Source organism: Nelumbo lutea, chromosome 2, assembly GCF_056320005.1.
Source record: "Nelumbo lutea isolate HS-2025 chromosome 2, American lotus-T2T, whole genome shotgun sequence".
Taxonomy (NCBI): Eukaryota; Viridiplantae; Streptophyta; class Magnoliopsida; order Proteales; family Nelumbonaceae; genus Nelumbo; species Nelumbo lutea.
In genome coordinates, this window is record NC_142685.1 from 105,243,955 (window position 1) to 105,270,833 (window position 26,879).

General features: G+C 37.7%; 1 protein-coding gene across 3 annotated transcripts; it reads right to left on the minus strand.

The window, feature by feature from the left end:
* Window positions 1–2,155: 2,155 nt before the first annotated feature.
* On the minus strand, window positions 2,156–25,482 carry LOC148872505 (protein DETOXIFICATION 42-like). 3 transcript variants are annotated; one of them, XM_088973685.1, is made up of 15 exons: window positions 24,691–25,412; window positions 24,412–24,597; window positions 23,784–24,002; window positions 23,520–23,641; window positions 19,345–19,554; window positions 18,973–19,166; window positions 9,182–9,317; window positions 8,839–8,935; window positions 8,583–8,683; window positions 4,393–4,556; window positions 3,560–3,631; window positions 3,355–3,471; window positions 3,160–3,255; window positions 2,908–3,029; window positions 2,156–2,474 (listed from the first exon to the last, which is right to left on the minus strand). In XM_088973685.1, the coding sequence occupies exons 3-15, from the start codon at window positions 23,813–23,815 to the stop codon at window positions 2,432–2,434; spliced, it is 1,506 nt and encodes a 501-aa protein (XP_088829811.1). In that variant the 5' UTR covers window positions 23,816–24,002; window positions 24,412–24,597; window positions 24,691–25,412; the 3' UTR covers window positions 2,156–2,431. The 3 variants fall into 3 exon arrangements, with proteins under 3 accessions (XP_088829811.1, XP_088829809.1, XP_088829810.1); XM_088973683.1 differs by lacking the exon at window positions 24,412–24,597 and having other exon boundaries at window positions 25,122–25,482; XM_088973684.1 differs by lacking the exon at window positions 24,691–25,412 and having other exon boundaries at window positions 24,205–24,502.
* Window positions 25,483–26,879: the final 1,397 nt, after the last annotated feature.

Here is a 26,879-nt window from a genome sequence, read left to right on the forward strand (position 1 = left end):
AAGGACTGAAAATCAAAAGTAGCTTGTGTAGAATTGCAAGTTGGGTCAATTTGAGCTCGAGTTAAACCCACATAATTTGCCTCCTTATAGACCATTAACCATCAATTAGATGCAAAAATAGTCTTTTTTTTTATGTTAGTTTACTTTTTAATTTGATTTCTACCATTAATAAAAATAACTCTTATCTCACATTTATTTTTCTTTAATATGATGAATACATAATATTAGAGATGCACCAAAATGCTTTTTTTTTACAAAATTATTATATTTTTAATAATTTTTGTGTCTCTAAAAGGTTGATCCATTTGACCTAAAAGGTTGAACCATTGATCCTCCACTTAAATAGGAAAATGATTTTGTTATTGGGTTAAACTTTAAATCCTGTATTTCATTTGCATTGAATAAACATATTTTTATTTAGCATGCTTATTGTTGTTTGATATGATAAATAGATAATATTAAAGTTGTGCCCAAAATTTTCATAAAGTTTTTACAATTTTTGTAATATTTATATTTGTATTTAGTTTTAAATTTTTATTATTTAACTATGAGAACATTGGTTAACTCATTTAATGTGGATGGTTGAACTATTTACTTGCCAATCAAACAAAAGGGTGATTTGTTTAATTATTTTCCATGTTAGTTTTGAACATAGGTTTTACATTGGATATAGATTTAATTTGTAGGATTTATTGGTGAGATGCAAAGATACTTCAAATAAAATATCTAAGGAGAGAGAATGAGAGTTAATACCTTAATGATAGGGAATTTAATGAAGTAGAAATTAATAGTACTTTAAATTACATTTTTATCCACAGTTAAAGAGAGACTAAATTCATAAATAGAGGTGTTTTAGTCAAGAAAAATTCATAAAAAGCTCATTTATTTAATGAATAAAATATAAGGTTTAATGAAAGGAAATGAGAGTTAATACCTTAAATATAGGACTTAATGATAAAGAATATAATGAATTTAATAAAAGTATTACTTTAAATCATATTTTTTGCCCTAATAAGGGGAGACCAAGTTCAAAAAATAAGATTATTTTAGTAAAAAAAAAAATCTAAAATCTTGACCTCATTCACACTTTTAATAATAGCATAAATATAGAGAAAGATCTTTTGCCAATAAACTGGATATTGATTCAACCCAACCTAACCCAATATAAATCCCATTACAGATGGACTAGAGTAATGGTATCAAAGTCACCGGAAACAGCAACAAGATCATTACTAGAAAAAGTAGTAGCTCTAGTGATGATTCCCACAATAGCATCATCCACAGCGCATCTGCAAACACATCAAAACTCAAGGACGGAAAAGATGCCACCGATCGGCTATCAAACATGCATTCACGCCTCTACTATTAGCCAGAAGAGATGAGCCTCCACTGGGTGTTAGACTGTTTAGTAGAATAGTCTACACTTGCCTGAAACTTCGTCTTCCTTAACGATTCTTGCACTTCGTATGCAACAAATATTGGATCCAACTCGAATTTGAACGCCATTGATTCTATCATTTTGATTTTGGGTATAAAAACTAGAAATAGGTAACAGGAAGGCCAGATTACAAATTCACCACTGGCCTACTCTATTTGCTTGTTATAATTATATTCATTTTTATTTTTAAATAAACTTTTTCTTCCTAAAATTGATTATTAAAATTTATATATTAGTAAATATTAAAACAAATTACATTAACTTTTAATATATATATTTTAAGGTCCATTTGATTCGCAGTCAGAATTAGAATTAAAATGATCTATTCGCATAGTCTATTTGGTTCAGACAGGAATGAGAATGGGAATTAAAATCAGCAGAAATGATAATTCATTCCCAAGAGAGGGGCAGGGAATAGCCATTCCAGAAAGAATATGAATGGTATTCCAGTTCCGTCCAACTAAACAGTTGATATCAGAATAGTCCATTCCAATTCCGATTCTGGATCCCTATTCCTGTAAACCAAACGGGGCTTTAATTCTTCCAGTTTTCAATGCTAACCAATTGTGTCCCAATATCTCTTAATTTTTCATCTGTATTTATGCATATCCAAAGCATATTTGGTCTCTTAAAATTGCCTTTCCAATACTCTGAGCCTTTCTCGTATGCCGATAATGGGATTATTCTTTTGGACAAGGACTCGAGGAAATTAATCTATTTGGCATCCGATAAACTAAGCATGTATTAGCATGAGCAATCTCTATTTCTGTACATGTACATCAAATGTAGTAGTTTTCTGGATGTTTGAGTCATTCAATGCATAAAAAACATTCTGAAAAGGAGGGCAATGAAAATACATTCAATACAAGAAGATTCTGGAAAGAAAGGCAAAAATAAATTAAATATAAGAAGAGCCATAGGGAAGATATTAGATAATCCATCAAAAAAGATATCGAGGCCCACATATTCCAACTATGAACAAGACAGCAATAATTAGCTCCTGAGAAACCTCCAAGGTCCTGTAGCAGTTCCAATTCTGCATTAAGGGACAGAAAGGTTAGAACAAGTTAAGATTCTGAAATTCCATCAATAAGTAGTGCATGGGGATCTCACAAGGACCCATTGAACCTTGCAGTTGCAGAGTCCCAAAAAGATAAATTTTAAGTAGTTGTTTTCTGGGAACAGGCTTCTTAGCACTTTCCCAACATTAGATCCCTTTGGTAACCTAAAAGATATTTGACGATAGGACATATCCATCCAGTCCAACAGGTAAATTAGTTTCAAGCTGGAAAAGAGACGGAACAATACTTCCATTTCATTACAGATCCTATGACTAAAAATACAAAAAGAAAGACAAAAATCTACAGATAACAGAATATTTTCCAATGTTTAGCATGAAACACAATGAAGTGAGGATTAATTTTCTCCTCATTGGCAAGAAATGGATTCTACACCATGAAAGGAATTACCTCCCAAAGCCAGCAAATGCCCGTAGACTCATGTAGATGGTCAAAGCTACCCAAATTCCGATGAAGCCATAGCCCGAGGAGAGAAAAATTAAGCAGAGGATGCTCACAATGGCTACAAGAATCTGAATAAAGAGTTTGCACAGGGATGGTTTTTATCAAAAAGGGGTTAATGAAAGATGGGTTTCCAATTTTCTTTTCTAATTAGACATTGTAGTATTCTTCCATTTGAATGGTTGATACTACAGAACTTACCATGGAGTAAGCAGTATATGCAAAATCAGATGCTCCAAAGTTCACTCCATCAAAAACAAAAGCTAGAGAATTGATAGGTTGAGTAGCTGCAACAAACTAATGGCCAAAAGAAGAGAGATTTCAGTTCCAGCATTATACTGCATGGCAATGAAAAGAAATTAGTAGCTATCTTCTCCTCTGGTAGACATGATATACCGGGATGCCTATGTTTATAAGGTGAAGAACATTGACGTCCTTTGTAAAAAATCTAGATGCAAAATGCAAGCCAGATCCAAGGATTACAGAAAGCACCAACCCTAACACCAAGCCTAACTGCAAAAAAGATCCTTTCACAATGTCATGCACATATGAAAAGAAAAAGGAAAAGATAGTGTATGCTTTTTGTTTTAAAGTGAGGTACCTGCAATACACGGGAAGCAGTGTCTATTGCCTTGTCATAATCATGTTTTGCAAATGCGCTTGCAAGTATTGCCTGAAAGAATCTGAAACCATTATAATCCACATTATGTCTAAAGAGTTCAGACTAAATTTTGAAACTATCAAGTATAAGCACATAAAAAATAGGATAAAAAAATTTGTTAATCAAACCCCTACTGATGACAATTAAGAAAGGTTCAACATAAAAAAAGAACCCAAAAGCAACTTGAGGCTAGACATTTCTGGATGCAAGTACTTGTGAAGAGACAGGTGGAAAGCACAAGAGAAAAGATTAGATAAATTCTGTGTGACAAATCAGAAACTTGAGACAGTGACTAAGAAGATACTCTAAATATTGAACCATGAGCAGAAAATCTTGTGCCAAAACAGCTTTAATCCACCATCCAAATAGAATATTCAAGTGCCTCAAATTCTAGTTTTGGTAACAACAAGCAGCATGGATTGCACAAATATGAAAGGACTGGAAACTAATATAAGTCTCTCAACTCACAAACTTAGGCAAACCTAATATTTATTCTTATAATTGTGTCAGAAAACTTCCTCTTTAGTGGAACAGTGGCATGTGAGAAATTCTCATTATCACAGAAACGTTTTTATTTATTGAAGTCCAGTTATTTTCTTCTTACCCAAAACCATCATCTATTTTTTAATTTTTTTTAAGAATGTTTTGGCACTATGAAAAATAGTATTCCATCGTCAAACTTATGAGAAGATTGTAGTGTAAATTATCCCCATGGATCTATCCTTAATATGTTAGGCACAGGATGTGTTGAATGCATAAGCTGCATTTCTTACCTGTCCAGCAACAGCTAATCCATCAGCAACAAGAGATGTTGCCAACCAAATTTGCAGACAGACCTGGAATGCAGCCATGGACGTTGATCCATGCCGTGCAGCCATTGATGCTGCTAGGGTCACACAGAATGTTACAGCTATTACCCTTGCTAGCAATAGAAAACCTGAGTTCAGATGCAAAAGTGTTACCACAAACTAGAGCATTTCAAAGATATTGGTAATTGATTGCAATAATTAAGAAATATATAGTCATTTCACAACCAGAAAAAGGATGAGAAGGCCAAGATCTCTCAAATTACCTAAATGATACCAAACAATTATTTGATAATCCAAGCAATTATTAGGATGTCAAACTTACATTTCAGAAATGTGTCTGTCTGAAGCAATTTTGATAAATTGCCAGCATTTAAACACTTGATCATAATTATTTCTATCCTTGCGAGATCTTTTCAGCATGAATTTCATAAAATACTCAACCAAGATTATCAAGAGCCTATACAATCTTCTTGTGTTAAGCTGGAGTATGTACACAAGTATAATGCATAAAAATTAGTTTTGCTGTTTGTGACCAATGGACTGAAAGTGATTTTAAAAAATTAATTGGAACAACTGATGTAAGTACAAGATAGAAGACCAAAGAATAAGAAGAAGAAAAAAGATAGCCCTACTACATATGGTAATATGATGAAGTATAGAATACAACATGAAATATAATTCATCCCATTGCTCATGAAAACAGCATAGGCTTTTGTTTTTTTCTTTTGGGTTCAACATATAACCCGAATGGGAGACTTGCATACTTCTTTCTTTAATTTACGGGATTATTCTCATAATTATTGAAAAATTCTCCTGTCAAGTAGGAAAACTATTAGAAAGTGAAAATTTAGGGCCCATTTGGCAAGTCTTTTGGGATGATCTTCTGGTAGCTCTGACAGTCAAAAGACGCATTGAGCTTTTGCATGAAGATCTGAGCAGCCTGAAGCTAGTTTGGCAGATACACGTCTTTCTGTGCATCTTTCCGTGTCTTTTTGCACGAGAATAAAACGCGAAAGACACGAAAAGCTTCATTTGGAGCTTCCCGAAATCGTCCCAAAATGGGCTTCTCGCGTCTTTTCGGCACTCCGGCTTTTGGCGGCTAGATCTTCCGCGAACCAAACGAGAATAGACTGAAAATTGGTCTGCCCGGCATGTAAACAGCCGAAAGACTGCGTGGAAAGACGCACCAAACGGGTCCTTAATTTTCTGGGCATAATTCGTTTTGTTCATTAAGGATGGTTGAATTTCAAAAAATTTGTTTGCCGGTGAATGTTGAATAAGATGCCAAAGATTTGTATAATTCATTGTTATCAAGCATAGACTAGTCATAGAAAACCTGCTAGTCAGTTGATGGCCAGACTGAATGCATCACTAACGATAGCTCCATTCAAGAATTCTTGTTTAGGCAGTTCATACCATCCATACATAGTGTTTTGATCTAAGATTTCAATTCTTCCATGTTTCAGCAGTAGCATATTGTTCCATAGAGCTAAGGTCCAAATATGGAAGAATCAAGTGTTTCCACGACTCTACCACCCGGTCAATTCTGTTCCACCTAATCCCTCTTTCATGGTCACATATCTTTCCGGCTAAGGAATGGGAAATCTGATATGACCCAGAAATTTGACACGCAGTTCACAGACTTACAGCAGCGTTCACACACTCGAACATCAACAAAAGAAACTAGTATTCATTCAGCAGAAAACATTAACAGTTGGTCGGTTCTTCGAGAGACCGCCGGCTCTCCCAAACACTCACAATATTCTTTACTCAAAGAAAACATACCACCCTCATCCCCCAAAGCCCCTTCTTATACTCTACTGATAGCATAACTGACTCCCTCTATAAATGCCCAGCTGGCCTAGTTATAAATGCCCCAAAACTCTTCTTATTCATAACTGACATAGCTATAAATGCCCCAAGACTCTCCTTATTCCCTCCAGCTATAATTGCCCTCATGTGATTAATTGTTCAATTATTTTCCCCCCCTTAGCTGATTGTTGACATTTCCTCTTCCTGGCATTAATTGGGGCCTATCAAAATCTTTCTCCTGTTACATGAATCAAATGTTTCATTTCATAAGGGAAAAGCCATCTCTTTCTCAACAATGTCTTTGTCATTTGATCCAATAGTGTTCCGTTAGATAGGAAGAGATTTGATAAATACTGATAACTCTCAAATAGAGTATTAGAACGGAAAGATCCATTAGATAATGAACTATTGATTCTAAGCCATCTTTGGCGATGAATCAACAATTCAAAGTGCTTTTCTTGCGTATTCTTGATGAACCAGTGTTTATATATAGATGTAGGAGGATTTGTTTGGGAAGTAAGAAGCCCCTTTGACATTTCTTCATCTGCAAAGAATTCTCAACGTGAAAACACAGAGACAGAGGGCTGATTTTTGAATAGAAAAAAGAATGGATATGCAGGGTCCCAAATGAATTGGCTTATTCGAAAAAAGCCTTGTTCTTTGGAAGATCTATCTCGCGTCTGGTACTGCATGGTTCCACTCTGCAAGAACTCCGAATCATTCTCTTGAAGCTCATCCTCTTTACGATAAATGATCCGCTTGCCCCGAAATGACCTGGCGCAATAGGGAAATCCCAATTCATTGGGCCTTTCGATACAATCAAATAGATTTCCACAAGGGCGCCATATTCTAGGAGTCCAAACTATGTGATTGAATAAATCCTCCTCTATCTGTTGTGGGTCGAGGGCTCCTTCTCCTTCCCCTTCTTCAAACTCCGATTCATATTTTTCATATAGAAATCTCTGATCAACGATAGGGCAAGATCCATTTTGCATTATATCTAAGGGATTCCTTGGTTCGGACCGAAGAAGCAGTGTCACTTGATCATTATCAAACTGACATACTCATGGCCTGGTCTTCTAGGATGACTAAGCATCAACTAGGTCAATCAGTCAATTAAAACTAGTCAACCACAAAATAAATTTAAAGTTCTATTTATTTGTCTGTCTCTAATTATTCGAACAAATATAAAATATGTTTGTATTTTGTTATATTCATGATGTTGATTTAAATAATTTTTATAGAACATGACTAACTGGTGGTATATAAAATAGAAATAAAAAGGTATAAAATAAAAGAAGGCAGTGAAGGAATGCTTTTAAGTTTTCTTCCAATTAGTGGTGTGTTGGCACAGATTTGCCACAGACAAAGGACACATCAAACAGTCAAGATTGCACTCTTTCTTTGAAAACAAAGGCTGTAATTCCCTATCCCAGCCTATGCAGCCTAACCATTTTATATTTTTAAAACTGTAAATGAAATGTTCAACAATATGGCTAGTCATTACCTTACTGCATTAATAACACTGGTCTTACTAAAATAAAAATAACCCCTCTGCTTTTCCTATTTCCCCTAGAAAGGAGCAGGGAGATGGCAGGAGTGCATTTAGGGGAAGCTACAATGGTTGGTTAGGGGAAGTTAACCAAACATAACGTATGGTTCCAATTGGGAGGGGGTGTGTCAGTTAGGGGAAGCTACAATGGTTGGTTAGGGGGAGCTAACCAACCATAACGTATGGTTCCACATTGGCGTAGGGGGTGTGCCAGTTAGGGGAAGCTACAATGGTTGGTGAAGCTAAAATTCCATAAAATTGGAATGGGGACGCTACTCTTGTGAAGATTTTTCAAATGATTCCTTTGAGGTTATTTAATTATGCACCAATCTATCAGCTTCCTCATTGATGTCATTAGTGGTGATATCATTACCAGCTGTGGCCTCCAATAGCATTCTCTGACACTACTATTTGACCTTACAACCCTCTTCTTTGTTGGGGAGGTGGAAATGAGTTGAAAGCTCAATAATACATATACAATGGCATAAAAACAAATAGCATCAGTGACTGCAAAAATAACAGACATCCACATGCACAATAGTGCAATACAATATCCTATTGGATAAACCTCTTCTAATTTCTTGACAGAACAGCTTCAGGTGCAAGTTCATAATTGGACAGTTGATGCAATCAGGAAATGGTCTAGTGTTTAATTATAATTAGGTATGTCTATGCATATTTTCATTCCGAAGTTTGAGATCTAATTTCTAATTTTCTAAAAAGAAATATGAAAAAAATATAGCCATGCCTTTAGGTTGTACAAGAAGGAAGTATGAATTATATCCCTTACCATTTTTAAGAAACCTACTAAATTGCAAATCTTTGATATTTGGAGGTAAGATGTCAACTTGTTCCATTAATCTCCATAACAGTATTATTGAAATTAGGTACCTAGAAGATCATATAGAATGTGAGAAATGAACAAAGAAATTGAAAAATATTAAGGCATAAATATATTCTGTATCTAAGAAAAATACATGCTGGTAAAATAGTAATTGATATAAAAATATAAAATTAAACAATTCCACTACCAAGATGCAACTTACTGAGAAATAACATGAGCAATGGCTGCGCCACTGACACCCAAGTGGAAAACAAATATAAGTATTGGGTCTAAGATGATATTCATTACATCTCCTGCCACTGGATTAAATCAAATAAAGAAAACGAACTAGAATTAGATAAAATGTCCATTAATGAGAGCAAAGGAAATAAACTCTATTTTGGTCTTGATAAATTTCATGAAGTTGAACTCAAATGCATGCACATACATACACGTGCATGCATGCAAGCAAGCAACTACACTTGCATGTTACACCCTTAGATGCAGAAGTACAGGTATAATCACAATACATGTTCCATTATTAACAAAAGGAGTTTATGGCATACCAGTAGCATATAAAGGAGTTTTTGTATCCTTAAATCCTCGAAAGACCCCTTGCACGGCCAATGAGAGAAGAACAGCAGGAGCACCAATCGACCTTAATGTCAAGTACTGTCGTGCTGGAGTAAGCATAGGTGAATCCTATTAAGACAAAGATGTCTTCCTGTTACCATTGCATTGTAGTTACCAACCTCTAGCAAAAATCTAATACTTCAGACAGCCCATTACTATATCAGAAATTAGGTATTTCTGGTTCAAACTTGCTAGATTATACCAATTATACAAATATCTCATTGTCTAGACAAAGCTAAAAAAATCAGAATTCTTCCACAATCCTACTCAAATTAGAAATATCAATAAAAAACATGCATTTCTTTGAGACCACTCATGCATTTCCTAGTAATCAAACTTCAAGGGTAAACTTTATCATTAGAAAGTGGACTGATCATCAAAATATAGTAATTGATAAAAGTCAATCATGTGTTTGAAACTTCATAGGTAAAACTAATCTTCCTATACCAGTATTACATAATGCACGGATACTCTTTTGTTAGCACCTGATTTTATGGGGAATCTGAACACATTTTTAACTCCCTTTGTCCCTAAACCCTTTAACTTATTTTAAAACTCCCCTGGACTCCTAAATATGATCAATAAAAATATATAAATGGTATATTTTATGAATTCATGTTGTAAGAAACTTGGAAATATCTAATGTGAAACACCTATTTCTACTCCTTGTACTCCAAGAGCTATATTCCCTTTTCCATATCATTGTTCATATCTGTATTCATATCTAGGCATATTAGCTATTGCTTGTCAGAAGGCATGCCAATGATGCAACTTCAGTGGCATAAATGAAGTCTAATGCCTCTATAAAGCTCTTCATGCAATGTAGACTCTTTAGGAGTCAGGCTATGAGAGAATTCTCTTGATGTCGAACCCCATCCATCTTACTGCAGTAAACATGATAACAAAAGTTAACACTCTGCTTCTAACCAAGGTCCAAAGTATCGATACACCCCAATATGCTGGAAGGGATGTATTGGTACTCTTTACCTAGCTCCAATCTTTTTTTAGTTTTTTTTTTTCAAAAAATAGGTCAAGTGGTAGGTCTTAGGCCTGCCTACCCCCTGAAATATGTAAGAAGGCTAAATCCCTTGTATTTTGAGTATCAGACACCCACTGATACGAGACGATACGCCTGAATGCCTGATATGGGGCATATCGTGTTGAAATTTTGAACCTTTCTTTTATGGGAAATTGTCTAAAACTCATCATTACTTTTCAACATTTCTCTTAAACTCACCATAACTTTTCAAAATGTCTAAAACTCACCATGTCGAGTAACAGACTAACGATTGTTACTATATTACCATTTTACCCTTCATAGAAAAATATAGAATATATACATTGTTAAAAGACTGTTATTTATCAGTACCGCAGGGGTACTCTTGTACTTTCCTCCTTTTATTTTTTATGTTCTGTCACCCTAGATATATATATATATATATATATATATATATATATATATATATATATATATATATCAACAGCTGGTGCTGCCAGCAGCACTTTTGGCTCTCAGTTCTCTCTTCTTCTCTCTCACTCCTCTCTTCTTCCATTCTTCTCTCCTGCATAACATGGTATCAGAGCGGGACTATCAGATCTGAAAGGAGAAGTCGAGTGAACAGTTTTCTTCGCACCAGATTTCTAGATCTGCCGCCCTCATCTACTGTTTGGCTGATTGAAGATCTCACGCACCGAAATAACTTTTCTCCTTCTCCTCCTTTTTTCTGGTCGTGTGCCAGGGCAGAACCTGTACTAGGTCTGCTGGTTGGATTTGAGGTGATCAGCACCTCTTTCTTTCCTTTTTTGTGGGGTTGACTGATCCCTGTAAAACTGTAGGTCACGAAGACCTTTTGTGTGCTGCAACAGCAGCTTTTATGGTGAACTGAAGGTCAGAAAGTGACCTGTACTTGATGTAATAGCTTTCCTGTTAATGCGTAGGTCAAGAGATGACCTGTATGTACTGTGGCAACACCTGTGTTGATTCTGTAGGTCAAGGGATGACCTGTTAGTGCTGTAACAGCACCTGTGTTTTACAGAAAAGAGTTGTGTTTCCGAAGAAAAAAGGGGTTTCCTTTCTCCCTCAGTGTTAGAACTTTTTTTAAGGTTTTGTACCCACTTTAAGAGTGTTTTTTGAATCTGTAATCATGAGTGGTGAAGATTCTGCTACATCTAGTGTTTCCTCAATGCCGAATGGAATGAGTGGGGGTGTGGACCTATCCTTTCCCATGGCTGTTATTCCTCTCGATGGCTTAAATTATTTAGAGTGGTCAAGAGGGATCAAGCTGTACATCATTGCAAGGGGAAAGATAGGTTATATAAATGGGAGAATCAAAGAACTCAATTCTGGGAGTGCTTAATATGACAGATGGAGCTAGGAAAACAACATGGTCATGTCCTGGCTTTTAGTGTCTATGCAACTTCAAATAAGAAGGAATTTTATGTGGGCTGAAACGGCAAATGAGATCTGGGAAGAAGCAAAATCAACCTACTCTAAACTGCGTCACTATGCAAAACTCTACCAGTTACAGGCAGAATCGTCCACTTGTAAACAGGGGGAGAGGTGTCTATCTATGTACTACTCAGACTTGACCTCTGTCTGGAAGGAGCTAGACCATTATCAGAGTGTGGACTGGAAGTGTGATGAAGATGCAAAATTGTACAAAAAACTTGTTTCCCAACAGAGAGTGTTTGCTTTCCTACATGGTTTGAACCCTACATATGAATCTATCAAAGTCCAGATCCTAGGTAGCAAGGATCTTCCATCCGTCTAGGAAGTTTATGCTCTTGCACAATCAGAAGAAAGCATAAGAAATTTGATGAACAATTCTGGAGGGGATGCAGTTGTGTTGGCAGCAAAAGGGAGTGTTACTACCGGTGGGGGAAATACCTTTAAGAAGGGTGATTTTTAGAAAGAGTGGATGACAAAGACAAACTGTTGTGTACTCATTGCCAAAAACCCCGACACACCTGAGACACATGCGGGGATCTTCATGGAAAGCCGAAATGGGCTCAAGATCTGAATAAGAAGCAAGGTTCATATATGAATAAAAAGTCGGGACAGAAAGGTACAAGAAAACACACTATGGCAAATATGGCTACTTAGGAGAATCAGCCCCCCATTACTAAGGTGACTCAGACACATGCCTCTGGATCTGACCCAAGGGAGGATATTATAAATTCCTTCTATGACCATTTAGAGCTTTATGGTAGAGCAATTCGTCAGATGGATGCTCCTCCCTCAACTTCATTTGCGTCTACATCAGGTAACTCTACCACAGCTTTCCATGTAGCATCTCATACCCCTGATACTCCTTGGATCATTGATTATGGAGCATCTAAACACATGACTGGTAAGTCCTCTTACTTTCAAACCTATCACCTCCTTTCTAGAAGAGACAAGGTGAGACTAGTTGATGGATCATACTCTACCATAGCTGGTTAAGGAACCATTTATCTTCCCTTTGGCCTTACCCTGTCTAATGTTTTACATGTCCCAAAATTTTCCATTAATTTGTTCTCTATTACTAGTATTATTAATTCCTTAAACTGCTCAGTGACCTTTTTACTTTCTCACTGTGTGATACAGGATCTGGCCTTGGGGAAGATGATTGGTAGAGGATGTATGGTGGATGGGCGTTACATATTGGAGAATAAGGTTGGTCTTCAAGTCACAGAGTCTAAGAGTCAGTCTTGTAAGGGTCAGGTCTATTTATGGCACAGTCGTCTTGGTCATTTATCTTTTGTGTCTTTAAAAATTGTGTTTCTAGAATTATTTAAGTCAGTATCAGTGTTAGAATTTACTTGTCAAACTTGTCAATTGAGTAAGCAATGTAGAACTCATTTCTCTTCAAAGAATAATAAATCTGAATTTCCTTTCCACATAATTCGTTCTGATGTTTGGGGCCTTGTTACTTTACTATTTGAGAGTGGCTATAAGTATTTTCTTACCCTTATTGATGATTACTCCAGATATACATGGGTATATCCCATGCGAACCAGGGATGAAGTACCTAAAATTATTCAAGATTTCCAGCGGATGATCTTCACCCAATTTCAAACTGAAATCCAAAATTTTCAATTAGACAAATGCCAAAGAATATTTTCATAGTGATCTTAAAGAATTTTTTGTTTCACGTGGCTCACTTCACCATAGCTCTTGTTCCTGAACATCACAACAAAATGGTTTTGCTGAAAGAAAGAACCAACACCTTCTTGAAGTGGCCCGGGGGTTACTATTTCAAATGAATGTCCCGAAACGTTTTTGGCTTGAGGCTGTCCTTTGTGCTACCTATCTCATCAACCGCATGCCCTCTCGTTGGTTAGAGTGCAAAGCACCACATCAACTTCTTTTCTCTAAGGCTCCCCTTCTTCCTATTCCTCATCGTGTGTTTGGGTGTCATGTTTTGTTCAAAATATGTCACCCACTCATGGAAAATTAGATCCTCGTGCCATTCCTTGCATTTTCTTGGGGTACTCCTTCACTCAGAAGGGATACTGGTACTTTGGTCCTGTTTCTCGGAAATTTTATCTTTATGAATGTCTCTTTTTTTGAGAGTGAGCCTTTCTTCCCTGTTTCTCCTCAAGGGGAGTGTAGGAATGAGGAGAAACTAGTTTAGCTCCCTCCTCTTCCTGATCCTCCTCCATTTCGTGTCTTCTTTTGTCATCACAAAGGCCGACCGTGTTCAAGAGCTGTGGCACACCTAGAAGCTATACCACCAATGCAATCAGACTCTCTGGGAGCGGATCATACCCATTTAGGTACATTGTTCCTGACCCTATTGCCGTTGACACTTCTGTTGCTAATGACCTTGACCTTCCTATTGCTCACTAGAAAGGTGTTAGATCTTGCACCACTAAACACCCAATTTCCCACTTTGTTTCCTATGAAAACATTTCACCCTCCTTTCGAGTCTTTCTCTCTTCCATTGACAGTGTCTCTATCCCTAAGAATGTGGCAGAAGCTCTTTGGTACCTGAATGGACAGATGCTATGAAGGAAGAAATTAATGCATTACATAAAAATGGCACATGGGAACTAGTAGATCTTCTTGAGGGGAAAGATCCAGTTGGATGCAAATGGGTTTTCACGGTTAAACACAAGGTTGATGGCACCATGGAATGGTATAAAGCTCATTTAGTGGCAAAGGTGTTCACACAAGTGTATGGAGTAGATTATGCAGAAACTTTTGCACCTGTTGCTAAGATGAACTCCATTAGAGTCATTTTCTCCTTAGCTGTTAATCTTGACTGGGATCTACATCAGCTTGACATCAAGAATGCCTTCCTGAATGGTGACCTTGAAGAGGAAGTATACATGGTACAACCCCCTGGTTTTCGGGCTCAAGGTAATGAACAGAAAGTGTGCAGGTTAAAGAAATCATTATATGGGCTGAAACAATCACCAAGAGCCTGGTTCAGCAGGTTCCATGTAGCAATACAACAAAGAGGATACAAGCAATGTCAGACTGATAACACATTGTTTGTGAAGAGAGGGGAAGGGAAAATTGCAGTACTGATAGTATATGTCGATGATATAGTTATCACTGATGATTGGAAAGATGAAATTCAGAAGTTGAAGAATTTTCTTGCTACCCAGTTTGAAGTGAAAGATCTAGGTCCTCTAAGGTACTTCCTTGGGATTGAAGTGGCCCGCTCACAAAGGGGTATCTTCATTTCCCAAAGAAAGTATGTCCTAGATCTACTCCAGGATACAGGAAAACTGGGAGTGAAGCCAGTTGATTCCCCTATTGATCATAACCACAAACTAGGTGATTGTTAAGGTGAACCCATCAAGGATGTGAAACTGTTCCAGAGACTTGTAGAAAGACTGTTATATCTTTCTATGACTCGACTAGACATAGCTTATGCAACGGGTGTTCTTAGCCAGTTCATGCATGCCCCTAAGACTACCCATCTTGAAGCAGCATAAAGAGTTCTCAGATATCTTAAGAAGTTCCCAGGTGTAGGCTTGTTGTTCCAAAAGCATGACATTTGAAAGTTGAAGTGTATACTGATGCAAATTGGGCAAGATCCCTGAATGATAGAATGTCAACTAGTGGCTACTATACTTTCATAGGAGGTAATTTAGTTACCTGGATAAGTGTTAACAGGTGTAATATATGTACTGTTCACAGACTTGATACAGCTTCTCAGCCCAAAAAAGGCACAGTAGGAGCAGCAATACGAGTGGTGATTCACCACACCTAATCGGCCGATATCCACTTTCCAGGGCAGCCGAACAGTCACTCAAGTTCTAGGGTTCATCAACAGCCCCTTAGAGTGCAGACTAGGGCAACATACAATCGGAGGAAGGGGAACAGTCCCTACTCAGATTCTGGAACATTAACAGTCGTGCAAGAAGCCATAAACAGGAAGAGAGAAAAAAAAATCTTAGTACCAGCAATAGGCAGCACAGTCATCAATCATGAATTTGAACTTCCCTTCAGGTCAGATTGCAATAGGCAGTTCAGTCATGAACTCGAACTCCCCTTCAGGTCAGAGCCTTCCTTCGAACATCTGGGATGGATTTCTACAGTCCTCTTAGCCGAAGCAACCCAGTTACCAGCAAAAACATGTAGCCGAACCCTTTTTCTATGCTAGGAAGTTGAACAGTCAACATACTTGTAGCAGAGCCCTACTCGGCAGTGAAGACTAACCGCAACACTAGAAAAGCTTCTTCCTCCTTGTCTTCGAGCATCAGTACTATAGCTCCTTCGCAGCAGAGGAGAGAGACCTCAGTTAGTTGTTTTCTAGGCCTGGACGAACCTTCTCTGATACCATGTTGAGCAGGAGGCCAAGAAGAAGAAGAAAAGAAGGAGAAGAGAAGAAGGAAGAAGGATATGAGGAAGAAGAATAAGAGGCTACTGAGTTAAGGCCTCAACAAAACTTAGCTTCAGTCGAGTGAAGCTTTGCATTTATACTATTCTGGTCGTACATAACAATATGTCTACAAAATTACAAAAATACCCCTGCGGGTACTAAGTCTGTGAATAGTACATATATTACACCTGTTAACAAGAAGCAAAAAGCAGAATGTGGTAGCTAGATCTAGTGCTAAAGCTGAATATCGGGCAACGTCTCATGGAGTGGCTGAAAAATTTGTTGAGTGATTTGGGTTTTCTAATTGACGGACCTATGACACTATTCTGTGATAACAAAGCAGCCATAAACATTGCTGTTAATCCAGTGTTGCATGATAGAACTAAACACATTGAAGTCGACAAACACTTTATTAGAGAAAAGGTCGTCACAGGGGAAGTGTGTACTCCTTATGTTAGCTCTGAAGATCAACTTGCAGACATCTTTACAAAAGGGTTACACCACTCATGGCATCATGATTTATGTGACAAGTTGGGCATGATTGACACTATGTCCCAACTTGAGGGGGAGTGTTAAAAGACTATTATTTATCTAAGTATAGTACCGCAGGGGTACTCTTGTACTTTCCTCTTATTCTTTTATGTTTTGTCGCCCTAGTATATATATCAAAAGCTGGCGCCACCAGCAACACTTTTGGCTCTCAGTTCTCTCTTCTCTCTTCTCTCTTCTTCTCTCTTCTCTCTTCTTCTCTCTTCTTCCATTCTTCTTTCCTGCATAACATACATAAACAATTTAAGGAGTGTATGATTTTGTTTTTCAAAACAAAACAAACATAACATAAGTGTTTTTTATTTCAAACAAGCAAAATCATAAGTAATGGCAAATTATATTGAGAAATGAAAGCATTAAGCATTCTAAGAAAAAAACTTCTCTTGATTTTGTAAACACGACAACCACGATATTTCCTTCCCTAATCACAACTTTGATGGAAAACCCCATAATATCTGTCGTGATGTTCCTCCCTTCTAGCACCAGAGACCGGTGAGGTTTCCCGTAGAAAGTGAGGAGCAGCAGCACAGTAGTCCATGTCATCACAATTGCAGGGATGGCAACGGCCAGCATTGCCACCATAGAAAGTAGACCGAACACGGCGCTGAAGAGCACCGAGGCGTAAAGAACCAGCCACCCAATAGCTCCAGCTCCATTAGAAGAAGTGGAAGAGACGTTGGAATTGTACCAAGACAGAATGGAACGGAGGAAGTTCCATGACAAAGACAGAAGAAGAGCGAACACCAACACCAACAGGCACACCCTTGCTCATCAATCTCCTTAACAAAACCTAGGTCTCTAAGTCTGAGGAGCTACTTTGCCCTTGTTCCTCTTCCTTCTTTTCTCCTTCAGAGTGTGCCACTGAAGCTTGATTTCTTCTGTTTTAGGTTGATTTGCTCTTTGTTTTATTCTGATTTCTGAGGAGGGTTTTGGATTGGAATGGATTTCCTGGGGACTGGGGTTCTGCTGTCTCTTCAAGACCTCACTTCAACTAGGCCAAGCCACTCAGAAGTCAGAGCAGAATAGTGAATAATTTTTTTATTCACGACCCAAAAATTTGAAGAAGAAAGCAATCTAATCTCCTCCAAATATATTACAATTCCTAAAGAAACAACAAATATATATAAATAAAAGAAGAAAGAAGAAAAATCTTTCCTTTCTATTCTGCTCAGCTGATTTGCAAAGCGAAGCAAAGAGAATCCAAAAAAACAAAATCCTTTTTTGGTTGAGAGTGAAGAGAAAGAGAGACAGTTGAGGGCTGGAAGTTCTGAGCGACAGAGCAACAGAGGAAGAATGAAGATCGGCAAAATGAGAAAGAAACCCTAAATGAGCCTTTTTTTTCTCTAATTTGCCCGTTAGGGGTAATTTGATCATGAGAATTATACTTATGCTGACGTAGACAACTTCTGTTAGTGAATATTAACGGTGCTTTAACGGAAGGTGAGTTTTGGAAAATAAAACTCATTGACATGGTGAGTTTTAGACATTTTGAAAAGTTATAGTGAGTTTAAGAGAAATACTGAAAAGTCATGGTGAGTTTTAGACAATTTCCCTTCTTTTATTATGCCAAACACCTAACTAGAAAAAAATAAAGTGAAACAAACTGCAATCAGTGGTTGTAACTTAACACATTTTCAGAATTACATCATTGTAGTAAATCCATACTTGCACAGGAAGGCATCGAGTACCCTGCTCTTCCATTTACCCAAGGTATAATATGGTTCTGAGGTCAATAACTTTTGCAGCTTGATGCCTATCTTGAGCTGCACTCAATATAAGTGGCACCTTCAAGACATCCAATTGATAATACAGCTAAATATCACCAATCACAATTACAAGGCTCCATTTTTGCCTCATCTAACACTGATACTCCTTTGCAGCCAAAATCCTCTAAAATAATGTCCTCTATTGCATCAAAAATACCATATTATACTTCATTGTCCTTTACTCATAATCATCTAGGCCTTGTCCCAAGTCCCAACTTGGCCATTCCATTCTATTTAGTGCCATATCCATTGTTAAAACTTGATAGTCCTTTACAAGGCTCCTATAGGTTCCTTCCATACGTCTGTAGATGGAAAGGAGCATTAGAAGGAAAAGGTGAAATCAAGTCCACTTCCTGTCATACATGGTCGGGATTCAGGACTAGATAGGGTCCCAATTCCACCAATACATTAACCTTACCATTGAAGCTGACAAATAACCATGAGCATTCTTCAACTACAGAATTATTATCATCCGGAAACTTCTAGTATTGCAAGAAATAGTCCATATGTTAATAACTTTAATTAGGAAACAAACAAAAGGAAAAAAAAGAGAGAAGAAATAAGCTTAATGTTCTTAATGAAGATACTTACAGAATTCACACCCATAAAGTTCAAGATTGGTTTCGATCCAAAAATTAGGAATATGGCTTGAAGGAGACCAAGTACCCCACCAATAACCAATGCTGATGATGCCGATGGAATATGTCTCTTCCCATGCTCAAACTTGGACATATTTGAATTATCATCAATTTTACAGACTGACTTGCATACATTTTGATCAGAACCTGAAGGGAGATTACCAGGAAATTCAAAACATTTTACCAAAGTGGTTGAGTTATCTAGGATGATACATATCCTGATAAAAAAATAACCATAAGCAAGCTAGAATATAATTCTAAGGAATTGGAATGCATTCTGCTGGCCATACAGTCCTTTAACCAATAAAATAATTAAAGAACATACCAGAACGAGGAATCAACTCTTTCATCTCACTGTGTATAGATAAATCCACTTCTACATTTTCATTTTCTAGTTCTTCAATGTTTACTCTTCCAACAGTATCTTCCTCTGCAACAAAAGAAGTTGTGACACTGACAACTGGGAAAATTGCAATCCTTGATACTTGATTAAACACAGCAATAGAAACTCCCACAGCAGCAAGCTCCACTGGACCTATAATTTATGGATCAGAACAGAAACGTTACAATATAATCTACATTTTACCTTAATGATCATTAGTTACTCATAATTATTTATTGAAGAACTTCTTACAGCAAATTGGTTATATCAAGAAGGACAATGACAAGGAATAAATGGTGCATGTAATCACAATAAAGATTGACTACATGGATCCTTGTGTTCCAATATAGGGAATTTGATAACATATTTCAATTCAATGACACTTGAGGCAAGGATCATGGAAAAGGGCTAAAGACTTAACACTAGAGGATTAAGCCTCAAATATAGGGTACATGCCTCATGCCTTTGGGTGCCTCACATTAAGTAGGTGTTCCTTACAAATTAATTGGAAGATAGGCTTCTCATCACAAAGCTGAAAGAACTAAAAAGTAAAATTTCTTTATTTTAGTTTATTCCTTTTAAGGTTTAAGTTAAAACTTCTTTATTAAATTGAATATATTTGGAGTTTCAAGACCCTTTTGAATTTTTGTCTCTAATAAGCATTGATTGGTTTGTACACACAGCAATTCAATACTGCTTTTATATATGCCATCTTTTGAAATCAAAGCTTGCAACTATTATTTACCTTTTGATGTTAATTGCAGACCATACATTATTCCTTGACAGATTCTTAGTTGATATGAATATGTAATAATAAATTTTCTGGAAAAAGGTGTGGATATATGGCCGGTGACGATTATGTTTGATGGTTTTTGTGGTTGATGCCGATGATGTTTTTGTGGAACAAAGACTGGTAGAGTCTTAACAGCATTAAAACAAGAATAACACAGAGGTTCAGGACAAGATGACTGACAGGGGTAGGGGGTTTTGAAAGCTTTCGAAGATCTGGGGCGAGGTGGAGGGAAGTGTTGGTCAACCAGATAGAAGAAGCTGGAAATAACAGGTGGTGAGATAGCAAAGAATAACTTCCTGTAGAGAAAGTTTCTCTGAGAGAAGCTGGTTCAAAATGATAGGCAAAGAGAGAGACACTTTTACAGACAAGGCAAAGTTATTAGAATGGTCAACAAATAGAGATGTTAGTATAAAAGTCGATACTGATTGTTTTTATTTAGTATCGGATGATTGGGGTGAATTTAAAAGGAGGTGTCTGGAAGCTTGTTTGGTGGGGGTGGTGGAAACCACATACTTAGTGAGCGATCTGTAGTGGTGGGTGACAAGATGTTGGAATGTGACTTTGAGGGTAAGTGTAAAAAGCTGGCAAGAAGCAAATTCCTTTTCATACTCCCATCTAAAGGAGAAGCCAACAAAATTATGAAGACTGGTACAGGAAATGTGGGGGGATCTCTCTTACATCTCTACCCCTGGAGAACTGGGGATGTTGGCGGAAGGAAGAGGGAATTCGAAATGTCTTCTGGTTCTGGATGTTCAGGCTCCCACTTCATCTATGGAGTGAGAGCATGGTGAAGAAGATAGGTGACATGTGTGGTGGCTGGTGGGTACCTGGAGACTTACAATACAAATGAAGCAAACGAAACAATCAGATGGATCATAGTAAAGGTGAGGTTGAGAGGTTTCCCACCGATGGCTATGAATGTGTTCAATGAAGGACAGGGAAAGTTTGTTGGGGAAATGGTAGAGATGTGTGGAAGAATCAGGACACGTGGGAAGATCAAGGCATGAGGAAGGAGAAGTCAATCTAGGTCGTTTGTGGCCTGACAAATCCATTATGGTGATTAACAATCAGGAGTAGAGCGACAGGAGAGTTCAAAATTTAATTTGTTTGAAGAACAAATATTAGAGCAGGTGATGGACAGATGTTTAGAGAGGTTGGGTATTATGGTGGGATAGGAGTTAAGGAGAGGCATGAGTAGGGTAAGAAGAAATTGACATCATCGATCTTGGAGTAGGGGGGAGGGCATTAGGAAGTTAGTATGGGGGAGGGGGAATCTCGAAGAATGTGGTCAAAGCAGAGACTCAGAAGGCAGGGAGAGGTTTTAGAGTTTAGAGGGGAGGGGCAGGTGTCAAGAGTTTTGTTTAGTTACAAGTGGGTGGACTGAGGATGAAATGAAGCCGAGTTGGGCAGAGGGGGTTTTGGGTACAAGTCAAACCATCCAAGCTTCAACTTTTAATGAGGGAGACAACCCAAATGAAACAGGAGACTCTTCATGATTCTCAAACCAAAGAGAGATTGAAGCTCCTGCCATTTCATTGTCTACAAAGGAGATGCAGGAAACTCCACCAACAGGTCAACAATCATCAAATAGGAATGAAGAGTTTGGTATGAAGAACTGTGCTACTTAGTCAAAAATGCAAGGAAGAGCCATTTTTGTGTGTAAAGAAGGGGAGTTGATGAAAGTAGGTCTATCACAGAAGATAAGACCAATTACAATGGTGCCATTGCCATCAGGAAAGTGGCATGAGATTGAACACGAGCAGAATAACAATCAAAATTTGAAAGCACAATCGGAGACAAATAAGTTTGGAAACGAAGCAATGTCCCCTTGGGTTCTCTCTAAGTTACAATCCTTTGGGGAATTCCTTGGAGTCTCGATCAAGGGCATTAATTCAGCAACCATTAACTTATTAAATGAAATAGAAAGGAGAGAGAAAGAGAAAAAAGGGAGGAAAGGCAAGAGAACTGATAGAGGAAAAAGATTGTGGGAGGAATGAAATATAACAGGGCCAGCAAGTCATGTGTTCAGCAAGAAGCTAATCCATGTAAAAGTCTAAATTGAAACAGTGGAGTAAACAGAATTTTAAAGGCCTAGAAGCAAAGAATGAATACCTAAAAGAAATTGTTGAGGTGGATAGAGCCAAAGAGTAGAGGGCAATTTCGGAAGTAGGGAAACAAAGAAGGGCAAAGGCAAAATTGGAGTTTGGCAAGGTGTGCTACCAAGAAGAGATTAAGTGGATGCAATGTTCTAGGTGCTTGTGGCTGAAACTAGGGGATGAAAACACAGCTTTCTTTCATAAAATGGCTAATGGGACAATAAGACAAAATCTTATTAAAAGATTGGAGGAAGGGGGGTAAGTGATTGTGGGGGAAGGATGGATTAGGAGCACAGTCACAAACTACTATCTTTATAAAGAAGGGTGGACAAGGAGGCCAAAGTTGGATGGTTTAAATTTTAAGAGCTTATCTCAAGAAGATGCCAATCAACTGGAAGCAGATTTTTCTGAAAAGGAAGTATACGATGCAATTAAAGAAATGGAAGAAGATAAAGCACCAGGTCCAGATATGGATTCACAATGGAATTATTTAAAAGATGTTGGAGTTTCATCAAGGAGGACCTAATGAAGGTGTTTAACAAGTTTCACCAGAATGGGGCCTTGGAAAGAAGTCTGAACTCTAGTTTTTTTGTCTCTGATTCCCAAGAAGAAAGGGGTGGCAGGAACATTTCAGGCCAAGAAGTCTTGTTAGCAGTGTTTGCAAAGTGTTAGCTAAGGTGTTATACTGTTATCTAAAAGAATGAAAGGGGTGATGGGGAAGTTGATCTCAGAGTCTCAGTGGTCCTTTGTTGATGGGAGGCATATTATTGATGGGGTTCTAGTAGCAAATGAGTTGATTGATTCCAGGATAAGAAGTGGGAAGAGGGGGTATTGGTTAAAGTTGATATGGATATGACCACATAAACTGGGATTTTTTAGACTACATGCTTAAGAGATTCAACTTTGGTAGAAGGTGGAGAAACTGGATAAAGGTATGTGTATCTACAGCACACTTCCCAGTTTAGGTAAATGGTAGTCCAGCAGGAAGGTTTCATAATTCTAAAGGATTAAGATAAGATGATCCCCTTTCGTCTCTGCTTTTCATTTGTATAACAGAAGCCCTTAAAGCATTAAATGGTACAGTTAAGTATAAATGGCAAGATGGTAGTTGGTAGTTGGGAGGCTGCTTAATAATCTTTATATTCATGATGATTTAGAAGCTGTTTTCAAGGTTCACATAACAGAAAGTCCTGCCATTTAAATAAAGATAGAGAATATAAAGGAAATACCTATTTGGCCAATGAATGCTGTATCAATAAGAGAAGCAATGGGGTCAGCTGTTAAAGCCAGTGCCGCAGGAAATGCAATCCTTGCTATCTCCAAGCCAAGTTCATCCAATGCAAGAGCAGACCTTGTCATACAATTACAAAACTTAGCATCAGGCCTTGGTTGTCCTAGTAATCTTCTCCCCTTTTCCCCACTAAAAATTGAGAAATTTAGAGAGTCCTAATCAACCATTTAAACAACACACATGCAAGAGAATGAAATGGTACCTTGCATTCTTGAACAAAATTGAAAGAAACATTTTTTTCTTTTCTTTTCTTTTCTAATGGATACAGATCAGCATCCAGGGCTATAAATAGAACCACGTTTCACCTGAACGTTGTAAAAGATAATTTTGATATACAAGCGTTCCACAAGCATCAATCTCAATCAAGTCTCATTGTGCCAAATTGGCAACTCAAAATTGCACAACGAACAAGTATTACAATCTGCAAATTCAGAACCATCCAATTATAGGCAATTGATAGATTGATTAGAACAAGAAAGTGTCCATCCTCAGTTTCAAAAGCAAACCAACATCAAGATAGCGTAGTCAGACATAATCAAATTCCCCAAACAGATAAAATTAAAATCGTGCAAATGAAACAGGGAATTAAAGCTGCATTCCGGAAAAAAAAAACAAATAAATACCAAGTATTGGGGCCTAAAAAAATTAGCCTTCTGTTAGGAGGTTGCATAGACCTCCCTGGTTTCACCAGAGCCATCAAAAGATTCAAACAATAGCCTCTAAAATCATAGTTCATGCAAATTCAAACATGTAAAGCTATTAGAGAAACTCCAATCCTATCTCAGAATTTCCTAACCACTTATCCAAATTCCAACACAACAAACAAGAACCTCGTTGGAGAATGATGGAAAAGAGGGCAGTTTGCTTCTTTCGGTTTCCGTCAGAGGAGTCCCCAGATGGAACCTCAGTTTTGAAATTTCCGTAGGACCCACTTTTGGATGAAGACATATTCCAGTAAAGGAGGCAACGAAGCGCGAGGTCGGATCTGCTCCTGATACAGCACCCCTCACACCGACCTGACAGCAAGTTTAAGCCGTACATTGGGAACATCTTCCCATAAATAAATATTTTCAAGTACGAAAATGTTTCAGATGCACGGATAAACGTACTGTGAGGTCGGAGTGAGGCGCGATCTGTGAGGAGCAGATCCGAACTCACGCGCCAACGCCAAGTAGAAAGCGTAGGTATCGAAAGACGAACCAGAAATACAGAACGAGGAAGAGCCAGATGTCAATCACCGCTCAGGCTAGACATTATAGAATTGTCGGGATTCCAACAGTTTAATAACATATAAAATGTAAAGCTATTAAACTCATATTCTGGATTTACAATTTATATACTATGCCTTAACGACGAAGGTTTTGTTCCCATCAGAAGAAAAGAAAAAGTAAAAAACGACGAAGGTTCGCTGGAAGAACTCCAGAGATGAACCTGTCTAGGGTAATTCAGGCCAGAAGGAAATATGTTTCTAAATAAACAAATCACGCAGTCCTTTTTTTATGCCAAGGAATTCAAAAACGAGACGACGAAAAGAGCAAACCACAAAAAGACGGAAACAGGGGGCGCGAATTTGAATGAGAAGAACGTCGTCAGTCGTCACTCCAGACCTTCGGAAGATGAAAGTGATTGAAGCTACAACCCAGAGATTGAAAGTTGAAAATGTTGATGATTTGATCAAACAATGATCGGTGGGTGGGTGTGGGGTGAATTTCAGATTCCACTGTTGTTAATGGGTAATCTCCAATCTGGTTCTACAGTAATGGCATTTCCTTCCCCACTCTTTATCCTTTCTCGTTAAGAAGGATTAACTGTGACCAGTCGGAGTTTACCCAAAATCTGAATGTAATCCGGCGACAAATTAAACCCTGTTTGATCACATCCTTTAATAACATCTTTTAACCATCTTTTTAGAAAATTCTGTCGTAATTGTGGTTTAGAGCGAAATTCTGAGTTCGGATGGATTACCCTCGCAGGGGCTCATTCCCCGTGCATTTGGAACATCTCCCCATGATAACATACGGGAGATGATCCCGATGCACGGGGAGATGTGCGTGTGCGTGGTGCTCTGTGGGGAGCCCATTCGAATTCGCTTTGTCTGGTAAAATACGCCATGAAATAGTCAAGTGCCAGAGATCAGATCGGCGCCCCACAGCACCTCCTGGGAACATCTTCCCGTTATGAGCACGGGAGATGTTCCCATTGCACGGTGAGATGTATATGTGGACGCCAAGGGTCAACTTGTCGAGTTAAAACCGCTCCCAACATGTCTCAACTGTCCACTGCAATCGTACATTGAGAATATCAATATCCTAACATCTTCCCATGACAAATACATGCAGTACATGTGCATGTGGGGCGTGCGCTCGATCCAAATTTTAGTTCTCGTTATTTTAAGTTTGGAAAAATTCTCTATTAGTACCCTATTATTTTGGCCTCTTAAAGATAAATTAGGATTCGAATTTTCAAAATATATTGATTTTGAAAAGACACAAATGCCTTTGAAATGTCATCTAATTCTCGTTATCAACCATCTAAACTTGATAAAAAGTGAACCGTCCTAAATCTTTGCCTCTTTTATTCTGACGATCCCAATTTCTTGAATAAAAAAGGCAAGGATTTGGGACTATTCACTTTTTATCAACATTTGGATGATTGATAAGGAGAATTAGATGACATTTCAAATGCCACTTAAGGGTTGGTTAATGGACTAATTGATACATTTTAAATGTTTGAATATTAAAATATTGTGTTTTAAAGTTCAGGAACCAAAATAACACCAGACCCAAAGTATAAGATACTAATGGAAAAATTTCCTTTTAAGTTTTTGTCCAGATTAATAATTGGTTCGGTACCAGTTCAGTTTGAATGGTTGGACCGTTCAACCCAGGAATCAGACCCCTGATCGGTTTGTTGTCCAATTCAGTTTAAAAACCTTGAAAAAAAAAAAAAAAACAACTTGTACAAACCCTATACCAAAGTGGTCATTGGTCAAAAACTATCTAATCTTCTGCTCTTGAATAAAACCAAAGAAGGAAAAAAAAAAACTAGAAAGGAAAAAAAAAGTCCACTATCATCTCAGCCACAACCTTCAATTGATTTCTCTTTTAAGGGCTGAACGGCTAATAACACTTCACAACCACTAGTCCTCAAGCAATTATGATCAACGTGGGATTTGCAATATTTCAGTGGTCCAAATAGGAGACCTAATCAGCCCCCCACAAGATTAATTGCCCCTCACAATATCCCACAGCACATCCCTGCCGTGTATTGGGAATATCTTCCAATGATAATCCCTGAA